Source organism: Sceloporus occidentalis, unplaced genomic scaffold (genome assembly GCF_023333645.1).
Source record: "Sceloporus occidentalis isolate IW3139 unplaced genomic scaffold, rSceOcc1.0.p SCAF_107, whole genome shotgun sequence".
NCBI lineage: Eukaryota > Metazoa > Chordata > Lepidosauria > Squamata > Phrynosomatidae > Sceloporus > Sceloporus occidentalis.
Window position 1 is genome coordinate 1,882,200 of NW_028317087.1, and position 20,209 is coordinate 1,902,408.

The window sequence follows — 20,209 nt, forward strand, 5'->3', positions numbered from 1 at the left end:
CTGCTATACCTAAGGGCTGCAACATTATTTCAGCCTGTTTTGCTGGTATTCATCTTATGGCTTATTATTATGTTGCTCCTGTGACCCTGACCCTGGCTTGTTCCTCGTTTACTGCTGTGGCTGTGACCACGTTTCTCGTGCTGCCATTTGTTTATCCTGTATTTGCCTTCTGAAATGGATTGTGCATCATCTCCCCTTCCAAAACTACTAAGAGATCTGCACATGGCCGCTCAAAGCCAGGGACTGAACACCTGGTGGACAGCAGTCACCCTGCACAGAAAACCTCTTCAGATTCTAAACCTGCACCTGGACTCTCTCCAGACAACCGTCCCGCGAGCATGAGAGCAGAGCTGTGGAAAGGGGGACAGGGACGGGGGAAGCACTCAGCAGAGAAGGCAGGGAGAGTGTGAACGTGTGTGAGAGCAACAAAAGCTCTGTTTTTCTTCACAACATTGGGGGTCCCTCATTGTTGTTGGACATTCATGTGAATTAACGAATTTGGCAAATGTAATTAAAATTCCAAATTAAAAGTCTACTAGTCATTACATTGCTAGTTACACATATACAGTCACAAGATGCAGTGCCCCAGAAAATAAAATCATTGAAATCGCCGACAATAATACTGCAACAAAAAACGAATAACATTCTACCCCAGGAAACTCAAATACAAAATGAGAAAAATTGCACAAAAACAAACAGCAACAGTACAATATATCAAAATCAGAAACTCGATTATTCCTATATAACTCTGTAAAGAATTTTAAGGTATTGTTCCCCTGACAAAATACCATACCATACAATTACTTCTCAAGTTTCCTGGGGTTGCAATACTATTGTACGTTTTTGGCAAGACTTATGTTCTATTTTTACACATCCCACTATGTAGTAGTAATAATAACCAAAAAAATAGTAATTGCAAATTGAAAGAGACTTTCAAGTTCATAACCTCCCAATACTGCCCTCTCGATTTTGCATTATCATCAATAGGATTTCTTCTTGTTATTATTCACCTGAGCCATACAATGACTTTCAAACAAAGTCATTAGACCACCATGGGAATGAAATGTATGTGTGGCTAAAAGGTAAATCTCTTTTTATACTCCAGTATGAGTCATTGCGTTTCAGTGCACAAGTTATATAACTGTTCTTGAGAAAAAAAAGCCTACAGCAAAGTTATGAAAATAGATTTTCAAAAAACAGTGATAACAAGTGTTAGAAAGAAAAACACATCTCAAATAAAAGCACACTTATAAAACAGGCAGTTTTATCATGGTTTTCTCCAGCAAAATTCTAAAAGCATGCCATTTTTACTACACATATCCCTGTTTTATGATAAAAAAAACAGTTTTTTTTCCCCACAGCCTTGAAATCAAAATGTAATGATCACATTTAACCTATTTTTTGTTTGTTTGTGTTTGTTACAGGTCAAACATGATTTCTCATCTATAACACTATTGGATCCAAAGTACCCTTTTGTTTTACTACAGCTTTGTAACTTGACTAGCTCTTCTTGGTCATATGATTCATCAGCTATATTTTTGTAAACAATGAAAATTCTACTTTTCTACCAGGGCTGCCTTAGTATGGAAATATGAAATAAACTCAAGTATTAATATGTTAATATGAATGCTTTGATGATTTGACTTCTGCCAGAAGTGGCTCTGGCACAATGTTGGAAGAAGGAACAAGAAGGGATCTAAGTTCATCACATAAAGTAATTGTTTAAGCTGTTTTTACTCCATATGTTTGAGAGGTCAGCTACCCTGAGGTAAAACAGTCCTCAACATATTACTGTTAAATTTAACAGTAATAACTGTTTAAATTCATTTATTTTTTTACTAAAAACAGTACGGACAAGCTACTCACGTTAGGAGAACTGTCATATGAATCCGTATATAATTAATTAGACTTGTGAATTTGGATTCGTACGAATTGCAGATTTACAGAATATTGGATAATTCAGCAATTCCTACGAATCCACGAAAACGAGGCCAGACCCCACAGAAAGTAGATGAAGACAAAGTAAAATTTCTTAATTTTCATCTGAAATTTGCAGACCCTTTCACTCTCACACCCTCATTCTCATTCACACTCTCTCTCACGCTCTCTAAATCCTTCCCTACCTTCTTTGCCGACAACTTTGGCTTCCACTTTTGCATCTTCTTGTTCTTCATCCTCTATCTTTGTTTGCATCTCCACAGACATAAACTGGCCCAAACTTCTGCCACAATTGCAATGCTTTCAGTGACTTCCTCTCACTGGATTGGAGGAGCAGGGGATAGAACCTCTCCAGAAGCTCAACAAATTTGGCAGAAGTTCGCGCCAGGTTATATCTTGGTCCGTGGAGATGCGGATCAATATAGAAGAAAGATGATGAAGAAGAAGAAGATGTGGAAGCGGAATCGGTCGGCAGGGAAGGTAGGGGAAACATTTAGAAAGAATGAGAGAGAGAGTGAATGAGGGTGTGAGTGGGCAGGAAACATAATTCCTCATTATCTTCTGGCAGATATGAGAATATTATTGGCTAGATAAAACAAATAGGAATGACCCATATACTTACAACTTTCAATTTCAAGTGTGCAGTTTTGTTCATCTAAAGGGTAACGCCGAAGATCCATCATACATGCAGCCGTGGTTGTAATCCTTAAAAAATGAAACACAAAAATACTTGTGTCAGAATAAATTCAATTTTTTGTTAGCCACTGCAAGTAGAAAGTACCTTGATTTATCCATATTTGTTACATTACCATGGAATACAGAAAAATGACATATTCATCCCTTTTATGATAATGTATCATTTATATTGTGATCTATTAGCACTCCTCATGCAGACCTACCTGCATCTACACTCCCCATTTGGTTCATATAGCATCTTCCACAGCAAGCTAGGTTATCATGGTTCCTCTTCCTATAGCTACCTCTGCTCTTTACTGTGGCAGTTCCTGTCCTAGTAACTTGTTTCATCCATATATTTTATTATCTTGCAAACAAACTTTATATTTTAGGTCAACAGTGTGCCCACATCAACAGCGGACCATAAATTGCAGATGGTAATTTTGGGATGATATTTGAAGACAACTGTCTTAATTCTATTACCAATCAGAAAATAGGCGTTAGCTAAGTTCAAATCATCACATTGGAAGATAAAGCTACAGGCTAAAATGAAAGGCAACACTTTTAAGTGTATTGGTAAGTGTATTTGTGATCCCATAACATAACTTTCATATCCAGAATGTGTCTAAAAATGGCTTCAAACATGATCATCTACAGTTTCTTTTATTGCCAATCATATCAATTTAAATATATTGTCATATGAAGCACCAGCAGAGAAAAATAAGATTTGTTAACCAAGATATGTTTCACTATAATGCAAGGGTTGATATTGAATTGTTATTGATTTATTTCCAATGGTAAATTAACCCCAGTATCTTCTACACCCTTTTAAAAAAGCAGGAGTAGAAATAAAATACATTTTTAGACACCTGTTTGGTCTATTCACTCCAACAAACATTTTTTTAATGATTTTGCAAGGAAATATGTTAAACTCTGCACAGCAAATAAGATGAATACAGCCTCAAAATGTGGTAAGAGCTGCCCATGGGGGGTCTATGTCACTAAAAGAGAACGCAAATGAGCAGTCACATTTTTATACTATGCAAGTCACTTAGAACTCTACACAGAATCCATAATGTATTCAGGAGAAACGTCAAAATGTTTAAAACAATAACTTAATGTTAACTCTTCTATACATTTACAATCATAACCAATAAGATAATGCAACACCTGAATATATACACCCACAACTAAAAATTATTTCCTGACTCTCTATATATGAGCACATGAATGTTAGTTATGAAAATGGGTGGAATTACAAATCAGCTTAGACTAGTGAAAGAGTAGACTCTCAAATCAGCACTTCCAAAGTTACCAAGAGACATTAAAGGGGCACTCTAGCCATCACATGAACTTTAATGTATATGATAGCTGAGTAGCCCCTTTCAAATTTCATGGTGTCCCCCTTGTAAATACATTAGGGGGATACTGCAGAATTCCCTCTTGTGCATTTGCCTTTTCTCTACCCCTCCAGCTATTCTTTGCTTACAAGAAATGTGTTTGTCCTCATGCAAGGGGATGTATTTGGTCTATTTACCTCGTTTATCTCCATTGCTGACTTGGCAAATTCTGCAGGAGCGGGTCTGTTAGGTTTTTTTCCGAGTAGTCAATCAGTGGCAAGAATCATCAGCACATGGAGGAGGAGGGCAGCTACAGCAGTTTTTATCACAGGTGTTAAATATATATATATTTTTTTGGTTTCTGAAGGATGGAAATTTTATTACTCATAGAGTATTTTAATATGCATTAATTTTCAGCAGAGCAGTCAGGGACAAAAAAATGTCCCTATAAGCATTTCTGTTTTTGATCATTGCACATATTTAATATTTTTTTTTTGTTTAATTATATAAAATGAAATTATGTGATTCTTTACATGGAAATGGCTGAAGACTGCAAAACAAGTAAAAGCATCTGTATTTGTTATGACAACACTGGTAAAAAATGTTTTAATTCCTTTGAGTTTGCTATTGGAAGAAATATTTAACACACCATGAATGATTAATATATGGCCTACAAAGAATGAGAGAAACTTGTCATGAAATGTCCAATCCCCTGTGGCAGAAAAAAAGGAAATTAAACTTTAATCTGTCCTTTTCCAAACTGACATGATAAAATATAAATTCTAACCATGTACTAGGTGAGGAATTGGGGATAAGTCAACCTTTAAGAAATCTTAAATACACACAGAGTCTGGTGCTGCTTCCTAAGTGAGTTTTCAAAATGCAACAGAAAGATTGCTTACATTTTCATAGACTTCCTTAGATAATCATATTTACCTATTTTTAAGGTGCTTTCAATGCATCAGTGATATGTGGTTCGATGTACATCTGAGAAATTCAATTTAGGATTTCTGAGATAAATGCCTACTTTCTGTGCTAAATAATTCTGTGAACTGTAATTAAAGGCTAATATCCAACAATAAACTGTATTTTAAAATTTCTTTTCAACCAGAAATGGTCTCCTGAGAAATCTAAACAGACAACTAAACCTCAGAGGAAGGTCCATCGTCAAAATGGGAAGATCCAGAAACAAAAATTAAAATGAGTATAAAAAGGAGTTTTTCTGAAATATCTTCACCCAATAGGATTGCACTGGGTCTTATAAAACCATTAATTAAATCTACAAATGGCAATAATTAAATTATAAATATACTGGATATCCAAGGTAATACACTTTGGAGGAGGAGGCAACATGGAATGTAGACAAGTAAAAGTCATAAAACTATTTTTCTGTATATGTAGATCTGCAAAAATATTTTTACTCATCTACAAAAGCTAATGAAAACATCTGATAAATATATTCTAATATTTGTCCTGAGCTTAGAAACTTTATTGGGATTCTTAAGTTATAGGGCAATAAGTAGCAGTATAATATTGCTATTTCAAAACCATTTTTTTCATACTGCACCAATGTCCTATTTGGGACAGTTCAATTTACCCCCATTAAACCATACATGTTTGAAAACTAGACACCCTAGCATTCTCCTACCAGCAGTTGTCAAAGTTTGTGGTAGTAATTTCTTGTGTTTTTTGTTTATTTTTTACACACATTGTACTTTAGGTATAACGTTTCAGGTATAGTGGTACCACCCATGCATAGGTTTGTCGGGTTGTTCAGGGGACTAAAAGGCCCACTTTTTTTTACACTGGCCAGTCTGCCCATGTCCTATTTGGGACCTCTTTGATCACGGCCGATTCAATTTACCCCATCAAGCAATTTATTTTCTTTTTATAACGTAGACACCCCAGAGTATTTCAAATGCTGGTATTTTAACTATTTCTAGTTACCATTGCAGCAACATCAGCTGATCGTTGATCGCTTTCTACGCTTGTTTAACCCCCATGACGTACCATGTCAATTGTCACTAACTGCATGCATTTGCGTGACATGCCTGGCACGTCAGTTGTCATCAAAATTTTATCCTCTTATGATAAGGGTCCATCGATCAGCACATTCATTCAGATGGTGGAGAAGAATTAAGACTACTTTGGCGTAGTGGTGGGCTAAGCATACTATGGCCATATGATGTGACGGAATCTCCAATTGTTATCTTATAGTGCTAGGATAGTCCTGTTTGGTCCTGTGTAGTCTTTTAAGCCCTGAACTCTGTTGTCCTGTCTTGTGTCCTGTCCTATTTATGTCATATCTTGTGTATAACCTCACCCAGTAACGTGTGAGGACCGTTTTGCTCTGGCCCTGTACCTGACCCTGTATTGTTCCTGCCTTCAGCCCTGTCAGTGGGCTTCCTGCCGTGCGCCCTGCCAGAGGGCTTCCTGCCGTGCGCCCCGCCAGAGGGCTTCCTGTCTTGCGCCCGCCAGAGGGCTTCCTGCCTTGCGTCCGCCAGAGGGCTTCATGCCTTGGGCCCCGCCAGAGGGCTTCCTGTCATGCGCCCATCCATAGGGCTTCCTGCCTTGCGCCCCGCCAGAGGGCTTCCTGCCTTGCGCCCATCCAGAGGGCTTTCTGCCTTGCGCCCATCCAGAGGGCTTTCTGCTGTGTGCCCATCCAGAGGGCTTCCTGCCGTCAGCCCTGCCAGTGGGCTTCCTGCCGTGCGCCCCGCCAGAGGGCAGGACAGGACACAAGGCAGGAAGCCTTGCGCCCATCCAGAGGGCTTTCTGCCGTGTGCCCATCCAGAGGGCTTCCTGCCATCAGCCCTGCCAGTGGGCTTCCTGCCGCTCGCCCTGCCAGAGGGCTTCCTGCCGCTCGCCCTGCCAGAGGGCTTCCTGCCGTGCGCCCCGCCAGAGGGCTTCCTGCCTTGCGCCCGCCAGAGGGCTTCATGCCTTGTGCCCCGCCAGAGGGCTTCCTGTCATGCGCCCATCCATAGGGCTTCCTGCCTTGCGCCCCGCCAGAGGGCTTCCTGCCTTGCGCCCATCCAGAGGGCTTTCTGCTGTGTGCCCATCCAGAGGGCTTCCTGCCTTACGCCCCGCCAGAGGGCTTCCTGCCTTGCGCCCTGCCAGAGGGCTTCCTGCCATGCGCCCATCCAGAGGTCTTTCTGCCATGAGCCCATCCAGGGGGCTTTCTGCCATGAGCCCCTACAGAGGGCTTCCTGTCATGCGCACTGCCAGTGGGCTTCCTGCCGTGAACCCCAAGTATCCCCTGTGACTGGGCTCCTACCCGGCCTGCTTACCCGGTTCCTGACACTTGCACTGCCCTTTAAATCCTGACAATGCAACTTGGCTTGGGGAGACCATGGTCTCCCCGCTCCAAGAGTTAAAGGTCCATACAAGCGACTCCATTGGTTGTTCGTATGGACCTTTAACTCTTGGAGCCAAGTTGCGGCACTAGGATTCGAAAAGTATGTATGAGCGACTCTATTGGTCGCCAGCAGGGGGCTTGTCTGCCATCAACCAATGGCAGAGGAGCTCCCTGCTGGCGACCAATAGAGTCACTCGTACAGACCTTTAACTCTTGTTAAAGGCCAGGCCAAGTTCCGCGTCAGGAGTTAAAGGGCCATGTGACCGACTCAATTGTTGGCCTGCAGGGGCCCTGCCGGCGACAAATAGACTTGTTCTTATGGCCCTTTAACTCCTGGCGGCGGAACCATGGTTGATGCCAGAGAAGGACCCTGCAGGCCACCAATAGACTCATTTGCATGGCCCTGTAACTCCTGACGGCGCAACTTGGCCTAGGGAAACCATGGTCTCCCCGCTCCAAGAGTTAAAGGTCCGTACAAGCATTGGTTGTTCGTACGGACCTTTAACTCCGCAGTGGTCTCTCCTGGCCAAGTTGCGGCATCAGGATTTTAAAAGTCTGTACGAGCCACTCTATTGGTCGCCAGCAGGGGGCTCATCGAGGTCCCTGCAGACGACCAATAGAGTTGCTCATACGGAAATCCTGGCGCCAAAGCTGCTGCGTAGTGCGTACCGCATTAACCCCGTATTAACCCCTTCTACAAAAAACGGCAAAAAACAAAAGAAAAAAAACGAACACTAAGAATGTACACAACTATTCCCCCGAACCAAACACAGGAACGGGCAAATATTCGCGGAATACGAAGATTTTTTTTCCCCATGAAGACGAACACGAAGACGAACATGAAGACAAACACGAGGAGTTGGCCGGTGCCCAAGTCTACTGTACACTATACTATACTCCGCCTCAGAAATTGGATAAAAAAAAGGAAGGAGACATGTCAGTCTGCACTACCATCCATATTCATGTGAACCAACCAAGCTGTTTTACAGAGCAATGGGGTTTTAAAGCTCTACTGATTTAAATTCCAGACACATAACTACCAGTTCTATTGAACAACCTTTCCTCTATTAGTGCCAAGAAAGGTCTTTTTTCTTAAATATTGCAATAGATCATAGTTCAACATTATTAATGTGTTGTATTTCTGTAAAATACACACATATCCTATATCTATATATCTACATACACAACTTAATAGAGTGACATTATTTTATAAAGTATTGCATTTAATATTCATTAATATGAAACACAAGTTTGTGTCTATTTTAGGTATATATAGTTGGCTTGTTATTATGCTATGCTGTTTCACAAATGCATCTGTAACAGATTCTATATCATAAATATTACTGTTGTTTCTAAATTATGCATAGAAAAATGCCATGGCATTATTTTGCAGTTAATTCACTTTCTTGTTAAGATGTAGAATTCTTAAATCTGTGGAATAAATAGTTTATTTGTATGGGATATAAAACTGTGGATTTTTTGAATCATGGATCAAAATTGATTTCCATGCAGAATAATTTCTAGTATTTCTTTCTAGTGTATTGCTAGAAAGCTCCAGTGCTATAACAGTACGTTTTGCCATTCTATTAGAATTCAACATTTTATATCTTAAAAAATGTATATGGTTTAGAAAAAATGGAGATTATGTAAATGTTGTAACGTTAAAGGTTTTATGATTTTTTATTGTTTTATATAGCACCATCGTATTCATCAGTGCTGTACAATAGGTAAGCAGGACATAACAAGTAGTGCATGACATAACAATTAGGACTTACAGAGACGAAAGGTAAGAAGGGCCCTGCTCAAACACGGTTTTATTGTAAATGTGGTTAGTGTGTTTTACACCGGTAAAAGTGCCACTGTTAGGGATGTACCAGTCACACTAGTTAACTAATATTCTGGAGACAAGTACAGTCCAAAAGCAAGAGAGGGACTAGGTATGTAGGTGGGAGGAAGAGAGTTAGAGAGAAGAGATTAGTTGATAGGCATCCCTAAAGAAGTGGGTCTTGTGATTTTGTGAAGGACCAATAGGCTCCAGCACTGGCACAATACAAGTTGTAGGAGGTCTAATGAGACAAATGCACAGAAAATACTTCCATTGATATTATTGGGAGTCATTTCTTGACAATGATTGGCTGTTTGCTGGGTAAATGATAGCATAACATGGTAAAATATTAACTGAAATTCCACATCCTTTATAAGCACTTCCTCTTATTATCCATAATGTCCTTGAAATAAAGCTCAAAATCAAATGTAAGATGAACATTCTTGGGCTTATAATAGTAATTTTTTCCAGATTTATAAAATAATATTAAAGTTCTGGAAACAAACATTTTCTGCTCGCTTCTAGGTACCGAGAATGTATCAGTAAGTGTTAACTGGGCCTGATGCCATCCTTCCTAAAAAAGGTAAAATTAATTTATTTTAGAGTGGCAATGGAGACAGTTAAATAGTACGCTCCTAAATGGTATTTGCACCAAAAAGGTATGTATTTCCCCCACAAAATACTATACACAAAACCAAGCATCATTACACTGAAAACACCTTCATATTAATTGGTAATGACATGAATATAAAACATGATAGTCTACATCAGGGGCATCCAACCTGCAGCCCTCCAGCTACTGCAGGACTACATCTCCCATACTCCTCAGCCAGCCCCTTAGCTGAAAGAGCATTGTGGGAGATGTAGCCCTGCAGCAGCTGGAGGGCCGCAGGTTGGACACCCCTGGTCTACATTATTTCATTTTTACTAGATATTTTACTGTTTACTTCAACAGTGAGAGCACTAGATGTGCTACAAAATACATTATTGATTATGTGTCTAGAGCCCTTCTGGTCAAAAATTGTAAAATGGATGCAATCACCGAATTGTACCACTTGATGCCAAGCTTTCATTTTAGACATAGCCCCTACTGAATAAGAAAAGCTTGCAAACATACTCTTTTATGTCTATCACCATATAAACCTATTAAAGTTAAAAGAAATTCAGCCAACATCCAGTGAGTGGCAGTGGAGTATTCTATTTCCCAGTTATACTGAAGCAAAGAAAATCATTACTATTCAGCTAACGAAAGGTCTAAGGTCTTTTATATGTATGCCACACTTGTCGGCAAGGTGCTTTGAATACTTGCAGCTCTGTTCCTTTTCATATCAATTTTTTTTTGTTTTTACGTGAGCAGTTTTATAATTTCAAATAGTCCCAAGATCCAACACATTTTGCTGAAATTCAAAGTGATTGAAGCTTCCGGAGCAAAACACCATCTTTGATACCAACTTATTCACAAGCTTGTTCATTATCATTTCAATATATATATATATACAAATTCAAAGATATAGAAATATGAGGTTTCGTCTTCCCATAAATTATTGAGTAGAAATCTGTTATTAAAGACAATTAATGGAACAAATTGTTAATACATGACCATGTTTGTTAATGATGATCAATAGAAACCTTTTTTTTTTTTTTTTAAGTCTCCCTAAGTCAATTCTACATTAATTAGATTAAGCCAAGGGGGTCCAATTTCCCCCAGTATTGTTTAAGTTCATTTTATATGATGGCATTAAATCTTTTCAATAGCAAATACTGAATCAAGCAGGTGTAAGACGTGCCATATTCTTAGACATGTGAAAACACAAGGGCAATAGGTCACTGTTCTTACAGATGAAATGCCCAAACTGAAAGTGCATTTCTGTTAGGCTTTTTAATTAAATCCTCCATACTGCAGTCTGCAGTTACTATGGATATTTTGGCACTGAGTGAGAAAGATTACAGAATGTTATATTCATTAATTGGTAAATTATAGTTCAATACAAAAGGTATATTTCCAATATTTATTTTATATCTGTATGTCAAAAATATAATTCTTGTTTTGCTCATGTATTCTTTAAGTAATGGGTCATTTGTTTAATTATCCATGCATCCTGATGGCTAAACAGGGTACCATTGTTTTTCTTTTTCTCACTCATCTCCAAATACGCTCCCAAACCGGTCTCTCTGCTCACCCATTGATGTTCGCCTGTCCTCTAAGCAAGATTTCTTATGGGATGACCCCATCCTCTGGAATGTCCTTCCCTACCTTATCTATCTTTCCCCTTCCCTTCAGTCACTAAAATAAAATCCCTCAAGACCCAAATTCTAAATCAATTTGAAAAAAACCTTCTCATCATATATATGGTTGGGTAAAAAATCTAGAATTTCACGTTCCATTCTTATTAGAAATCTTTCGAGATCTGGGCTTAATTTTCCTAGTTTGTGCACTTTACAACAAATTTGTCTATTTAATCATTTTCTAGTTTGGGACATAAAACGGAAATCGGAATTACCTTGGTACAACTATGAGAGGTGGAAATGTCAAAATTTAGACCCATTTCTTCTATATTGGATTAATAAAAAAGATATAAATAGATTAAATATTCTTAATCCAATTGTTTCTAAAGTATTAAGTAATATGATTATTTTTAAGAAAAAATTTGGTAATACGGAACTTTGTTCGTTATCTTCTCCATTGGTAGCCGTACAATATATGATAAAGGACATTGACCTAAAATCCTGGTTTCTTCAGGGTATTGACACAATATCAGATATTTGTACTTTTTCTGATTTGGTTCCATTTAAAGAAATTCAAATTAAATATAATATTCCAAGTAAAGAACTATTTTCTTACTTAAGAATTAGAAGTTTTATCAAAAGTAATCCACTAACTTTTTAAAAATACTATTTTGAAATGGGAAAGAGATTTGGGTGTTTCCTACTCTTTTGATATATGGTGTGAATCCTGGAACAAACTAAGGAAAGCGATACATTGTATAAATCTTCATGAACAGTACTATAAACTCCTTCACAGATGGTATTACGTTCCAACCTCATTACATAAAATGTATAATACTACCTCCAACAAGTGTTGGAGATGTAAATCAGAACTGGGGTCAATGATACACATTTGGTGGGAGTGTGATAAACTTTCAAATGTAAGATCTGAAATTATTATTCTATTTAAGAGTTTATTTGATACTGACTTGGCATTATATTCGCAAACCTTTCTCTTTCATATCGACTTGCCCTGGGAAAACAAATCGAAATTGTATTTGGCTATTAATATTTTGGCAGCAGCCAAAATATGTATAGCTCGGTCTTGGAAAATGGAACAAGCTCCACTCTGGCCTCAAATTAGAGCTCAAATAAATTATCAGTATACAATGGAGAAGTATTTCTATCGAATTCACAATAATATAAAAAATTATGATGCACTATGGTCTCCATGGCATAGATGGTTTTCTGGAAATGGTTAAACATACCAAAATTATTATACAATCCTGGCAATTATTAAGTCAAATTATTATTTTAATATGATTATAAACATTATCAATATCTCTCTCTTCTCTCCTCCCTAGACAATCTAGGAAGTAATTTGGTCTCGATACCGTCCTGTACTTGAATGTTACAAATTTAACTTGTCAATATTATTTCGTACGTTGTAAGAATGAAAGGTTTTATGTAAATGTCTGTTTTGAGAAAAAAAAAGAAAAAAAAAAAAAAAAGACCCAATTTCTTTGGGATGCCTAATCACCCTTCCTCCATCTACCTTTAGCTCACCTTTCCTAGTTCCTCTGCTGCTTTCAGACATTACTTATGTCCAACTTATGTCTTATTTTTTTTAACCATTGTGGCGGGCCCATCTCTAATAGTGGCACTTTCAACTCATGTGTAATGTACTCTAACTCCTTCTTGATTGTAAACTTGTTTGAGCACGACCCTTCTTAACTCTTATTCTGTCAAAGTCAAATTGTTATGTTATGTACTACTGGTTATGTCCTGGTTATATCCTGTTTACCCATTATACAAATTCTTTCATAAAAACATGCTGTGAGAATTTCCAATCTTTGAAAGTCTTATTTCCTCTATAAATATGTAAAATGTGGTGGTATTAAAAAACCCCAATATATCTGTATTAGAAAAACACCATACATGTTTAGCATGGGATCAGATCTTTGAAATGGTTATTGCATTAATATCACTCCCCATAAAGATATATATTTAATTGTGGCGAGAAACTTCAGGAAATTGATTACATGATGCTAGCTGATCATATTTAGGACCTGATTCCAGCACACTGATACAACCGATGTCAAACAAAAACACAGGCCAAATATATTTGTAACAAATACAATTAACCCATTAATGACCTATGATGGGTCAGGCATGTCATGCAAAAATGATCAGTCGATGATCACTTGCTTCACTTTAATGGTGTTGCTGTAATGCCTCGATGTTGGTGTATTCAGCAACACCGAGATCAGCATCAGGGGCCATGTCTGCCCCCTCCCTGGGCGTCAACGCCCGTCATACAGCAACTTGGAGTGTCTCGTTTTCAGAAATATATGGTTTGATGGGGTAAAATGAATGAGCCGGCTTCAAAGATGGCCCAATTAGGACCAGATGCCAAAGTTCCAATTTAAAAAATGTGCATTTCTGAAATGTGGCATTTTACCTCCCAAACAACCTGACAAACCCATGCATGGGGGGTATCACTCGGTAGATATTGCTGAACACTTATTGGGATGTTGTTTGACAGTGGCATATACCAGAATCTGTAAATCTATTCCTGAAGTACAATTTGTGTCATAAAAAACACAAAATTAATTATTACCCTGGGGTGTCTAGTTTTCAAAAATATATGGTTTGATGGGGTAAATTGCATTGGCCAGCTTTACAGATACTCAAAATAGCACATGAGAAAGAATGACCAGATTTGAATAAAATGCTTTTGAAATTGCAAAATGCTACTTATTGCCCAATAACTTGCAGAAAAAAAAGACAAAAAACCCCATAAAAACATTGGGTATTTCTACACTCAGGACAAATAGTAGAATCTGTTTAGCAGGTTTATTTTTAGCTTTTTTGGATGAGTAAAACATTTTTCAAAAAAAAAAAAAAAAAGAAAATAATATATTTTTTTTTAATTTTCAACATATATATATATATATATATATATATATATATATATATATATTTTATAGGAAATTAGATGATATGATCAAATGGTATCTGAAGAAAGCCCTTCTTGTCCCAAGAAAAACAATATAGATACTTGTGTGGGTACACTAAATGGGTGAGGAGAAAATTACAGCGAAACACGAGCACCACAAGTGTTAAAACAGCTTTGGTCACAAAGGGTACAAAAAAATTTAAAAACAGCCTGGTCCTTAAGGGGTTAATTAAGTTAAAAACAACACCCTGTTATATAGTTAGTTTTCTTCTAAACAGGTTTACCTTACAATTATTTCAAGTCTAATAACATTCTGTATCAATCTGCTACATTGTCTATTGAAAGTTTGCAAGAGCTTTTAACTGTATCTACAAACTTGCTTTGATCTGAGTTACCAATTATTCATAGACACCCAGGAGCTTAGTTTAGAAAAGTCTCATGCTTTATAAAACAGTATTTTATACTTTCAATATTTCAAATTAAAAAACAATCTACTTCACAAGTTCTGAGCAGGTTTTTTGGAAAATGTATTTGTTCAAGTAAACAGAACTTAAAATATATATTGACATTTTTAGATTGTATTGAAAACACTGAAATAATCTTCTTGGAATCATTGACATAACCATTATCAACCATTGTTTTGCTGTTATGTGTTGGGTTGGAAATTTGTTTAAATAATGTAATGATTTTATGAATAAAGTACATGTTAAACTGCTGCTAGTCGCATATCTCCCATCAGTCCCTCGTTAGGAAGGATGTTCCCACTTAAGTACCCAAATGCCTTTGCCCCTCCACATTGATATCATGCTTTTCTACAAATTCTTGATGGGTAATAGTGATTTGAGTTGAAAAAAGACAGGTTCTACCTTGCTGTTTATCCAGAAGACAATAAAAAACACACATTGACACAATTTCCAGTCGTGCAACAAAAAAAGGAAAAAGAGCAGGAGGACCACTGCCAGAGCCCTGCAAAATGACCTCCAGCAGGCCACAAATGTGCATGTGTCCACTCAAACGGTCAGAAACAGCCTCCATGAGGGTGGTATGAGGGCCTGACGTCCACAGGTGGGGGTTGTGCTTACAGCCCAACACCGTGCAGGACATTTGGCATTTGCCAGAGAACACCAGGATTGGCATATTCGCCACTGGCACCCTGTGCTCTTCACACGTGAAAGTAGGTTCACACTGAGCATGTGGTACAGACGTGACAGAGTCTGGAGACGCCGTGGAGAACGTTCTGCTGCCTGCAACATCCTCCAGCATGACCGGTGGGTCAGTAATGGTGTGGGGTTGCATTTCTTTGGGGGGCCGCACAGCCCTCCATGTGCTTGCCAGAGGTAGCCTGACTGCCATTAGGTACCGAGATGAGATCCTCCGACCCCTTGTGAGACCATATGCTGGTGCGGCTGGCCCTGGGTTCCTCCTAATGCAAGACAATGCTAGACCTCATGTGGCTGGAGTGTGTCAGCAGTTCCTGCAAGAGGAAGGCATTGATGCTATGGACTGGCCCGCCCGTTCCCCAGACCTCAATCCGATTGAGCACATCTGGGACATCATGTTTTGCTCCATCCACCAACGCCACGTTGCACCACAGACTGTCCAGGAGTTGGCGGATGCTTTAGTCCAGGTCTGGGAGGACATCCCTCAGGAGACCATCCGCAACCTCATCAGGAGCATGCCCAGGCGTTGTAGGGAGGTCATACGGGCACGTGGAGGCCACACACACTACTGAGCCTCATTGTGACTTGTTTTAAGGACATTACATCAAAGTTGGATCAGCCTGTAGTGTGGTTTTCCATTTTGATTTTGAGTGTGACTCCATATCCAGACCTCCATGGGTTGATAAATTTGATTTCCATTGAGAATTTTTGTGTGATTTTGTTGTCAGCACATTCAACTATGTAAAGACGAAAGTACGTCATACGATTAGTTCATTCATTCAGATCTAGGATGTGTAATCTTAGTGTTCCCTTTAATTTTGGAGGAGTATATATATATATATATATATATATATATATATATATACAAACATATGTCTAACTAGCAGATTATATATTTACAAATTCAACAGCATTTGCTAGGACAGCTGCTAGCCCAAGCATAGGGCCAGTTGTTGACGATCCTAACAAATTTTGGACTGTAGGCAACATCCACAGTCACTAGATCCTTTCTTAAGTGAGAAAAACGGCTTGTAGAGTGTTGAATAAGCAGTGTTTAACATGCTGACTATTGTGTATTGGTGCAGGTACAAAATGTTACAATGGATATCATCTTACTATCCAAAATGTTTTGACATTAAATATTAATGAATTGCTCGGCACTGTCTAACTGTTTGAAGATAATTGCAGTCCAAAACAATTATGTGAGATGGTTTTAAATTTCTATGTAAAAAACTGACATTTCCAGAATGTCCTGGAACACATTTTCCATTCTTGTAGCTATCGTTATATACCCGGTTAGTAATGATATATATATATATATATCGATACAGAAAGTGAAGCAGGGAGTATGTAAACCCCAGATGCTTGTGACAGATGTGGATGACAATATGTTTTTAGAAAACTATATCTGTCACCCCAAAGCTTCATATTTTACAAATCAGTACAGTATATAAAAATATTTAGTAGTGTTAACATATTTTGAAGCAGTGTATATGTAGGGCCACCACAAGGGAGTACTAACTAGACTTGGGCACCAGGGGGGTCTTCGTGTTCATCTTCGTGCTCGTCTTCTGAAGAAAAAAAATCTTCATATTCCGCGAATTCCAGGAATTTAAATGACCTATGAGCAACTCTATTGGTCGCCAGCAGGGGGCTCGTCTGCCATCAACCTCACATGAATGATTTTGCCTGGCTGTTTGGGGGCAAAAGGGCCACATTTGGGGCATGCGCATTTTTCAATGTTGAACTTTGGCATTTGGGGATCCACTGCCCATGCCCTATTTGGTACATCTTTGAGCCGGGCCATTTCAGTGTGCCCTATAAAACTATATATTTTTTAAAACTAGACACCCCAGGGTATTTTAAATGCTGGTATTTTAACTCTTTGGATGCACACATTTTACCACCAGCATTTTTTCAAAGTTTGCAGTAGTATTTTTTGTGTGTATTTTTCCCCCACACACCTACTTAATGTATGAATTTACAGCTCCTGGTATATGCTGCTGTCACACGACACCACAATATGTGTTCAGCAACATCTCTAGAGTACAGTGATCTTGGAAATTAGATGTGTGGCCACCCCCCCCCCGTGTTAATTGGGACATTGTTGAACCCAGCCAATTCAATTTACCCCATCAAATCATACATTTTTTAAAAGTAGACACCTCATGGGCATTTAATATGCCAGTATTTTAACTCTTTCCATGCAAGAATTGTTGTAAGCTAATGTGCTAATTTTAGGACTTGCTCACAAAAATATATTTTTGATATATATATTTTATTTTTTTGCCTTTAAAAAAAAAAAAATTTACATTTTTTTTCAACTTGAAGGTTCCCCTGATTATTTTTACATTTTACTGTTTTTTTATCTATTTTTTTCTAATTATTATTAATTTTATTTTATTTTTTTATTTATTTTTACTAATCACACTGTGATTAGAAAGCTGGGCTCCATTTACTTGCATGGTTGAATGCAGTACCTGTATTCAACCTGCAAGTGGAGCCAGAGTTCTCTAGAGGGTCTGGAGACCATCTAGCGAACTTTTTCATCTTTATTATTTTTTTTACCGGGTGGCCACCATCTTGCGGATGGCGAAGATCACTTGCAGCGGTGGCTGTGACCGCTCTCCGGAGCTTTTAAAACGGGCGTCAGCTGCCATACAAAGTATGGCGGATATTGACGCCCCGGGGAGGGGCCAGACATGGCCCCTGGTGCCGATCGTGGCGTTGCTGAATGCCTCTAGGTCAAGGCATTACAGCAACACCGTTTGGGTGCAGAAAGCGAACGTAGATCGCTTTCTGCACCTGTTTAAAGACATGACGGTCCTGGCACGTCAATTGTCACTAACCTGATGTTAGTGCATGACGTGCCAGAACCGGCAATTGTCATTAAGGGGTTAAGGAGTTAAGGGGCGATGCGAGCCTATTGGTTGCTTGCACGGCCCTTTAACCTACGGAATTCCGCTCCCGTTATCTAACGCAGCATTGCAGAGGTTAACGGAAATCCGTAGGTTCGCTGTCAGGAGTTTAAAAGGCCGTGCGATTGGTTGCTGCCAGAGGAGGTCCCTGTAGGCGACCAATAGGCTCACTCGCACTGCCCTGTAACCCCTGACGGCGAACCTACGGATTTCCGCTTCCATCAACTCCCGCGATGCCGTGAAGATAAGGTAGGCTAAATGGGGAAGGGACCGGGGAGATTAGTAGACGAAGACGATCACGAAGATTCTTCGTGTTGTGTGTCTTCGTCTACGTTTTACCGCCGCTGTCTTCTCTTCTTCATGTCTTCAGAACGAACACGAAAACGCACTCTTCGTGTTCGTTTTCATGTTCGCCCGAAGACGAATGCACAAGTCTAGTACTAACTAGACTTGGGCACCAGGGGGCTCTTCGTGTTCGTCTTCGTGCTCGTCTTCGGGGGGGAAAAAACCTTCGTATTCCGCGAATATTCGCCCGTTCCTGTCTTCTCTTCGGGCGAATATTGGCGGACATTCTTCGTGCTCGTTTAATCTTCGTTTCCTTCCCGGTTGCCTTGCAGGGGTTAATACGGGGTTAACAACACATCGGAGCAGCAGCAGCTGCCGTGAAGTAACGTGTGTGCAACTCTATTGGTCGTTTCGGCAGGGGGCTGGTCTGGCATCAACTAGTGAATTGCAGAACGCACTTCATTCGTTGATGGCAGGCCAGCCCCCTGCCGAAACGACCAATAGAGTTGCACACACGTACTGAGGTGTACTGTACACAAAATGACCTAGAGACAAATGCTCCAAGGAACTTGGCCTCCGTTTATCATACACAATCACACATCCATAGATGTTTAATAAAAGAATAGGGATTATTTTACATTTTTAAATTGATTTTGGACCACTTGTAATACATGCCTAACATTTGCTACCTATTTACAATGGCATACTTTGCAACAACCCAACTTTTACTGGACAGGACTGGAAAAAAGCAGGACTGTCCACCAAAATCTTGGGTGTGTTGGCAGGTATGCGGATGGAAAAATGTTGGACAAGAACTAAAAAATAGCTTAGGGTTAATGTACGGTTATGTTTAAGATTAGTAGCAGTGCACTGCTTTGGTTAAAGATGTATTATGTCTAAATAATAATTTAATTTTAATGGGTTTTAAAAAAAAATTAGGGGTTTATTTAAATGTATTTTAAAGTTAGATTTATTATTTAGTACTTTATTATATTTATTTAATGTTTATACTAGTGCTACCTACCGAGCTATAACTACCAACGTGTATTTGCATACCTAGTTTAGCTAAATTAGATGGGACAGGACTGGAAAAAAGCAGGACTGTCCCTGAAAAAGTTGGGTCTGTTGGCAGGTATGTGGATGGAAAAATGTTATAGTATGAAGTGTGAGTTATAGCGTTAATGCTAGTGAGTGTAGAAATGAAGGCCAAAGAAGATGCTGGCACCACCACCAGCAGCACCGTTGGAAAAGGAAAAAGGTGAATGAGTGGGCAATTGACGACCCGCTCACCTGTTTCACCCCAGGGCAAAGCATGAAAGTCTGTCAGTCCATGGCGTTTGGGAGCGGACTTCCAGAACTCAGACACTAGGCCCTAGCGTAAATTGGCTACACCAGCGGAGGTAGCAGGCATTGCCACACCGCAAACACGTGCAACCAGGGGGAGAAACTACCTTAAACATTACAGATAAAAAAAATTAACTTTCCAAGCTAAGAGCTGGGTAACCCAACTTGGGCAGATTGAATTTAAGGAAGGCAATCTGCTCCATCAGAT

General features: G+C 39.1%; 1 protein-coding gene across 2 annotated transcripts in view; it reads right to left on the reverse strand.

Annotated features, from left to right (window-relative positions):
• LOC149283257 (gamma-aminobutyric acid receptor subunit beta-1) overlaps positions 1-20,209 on the reverse strand; it is a 189,859-nt gene that overhangs the window by 40,696 nt on the left and 128,954 nt on the right. For both annotated transcript variants that reach the window (XM_089497763.1, XM_089497762.1), the window contains exon 5: positions 2,561-2,643. In XM_089497763.1, the coding sequence (XP_089353889.1) occupies positions 2,561-2,643 (83 nt within the window). The remainder of the gene's footprint in view (positions 1-2,560; positions 2,644-20,209) is intronic.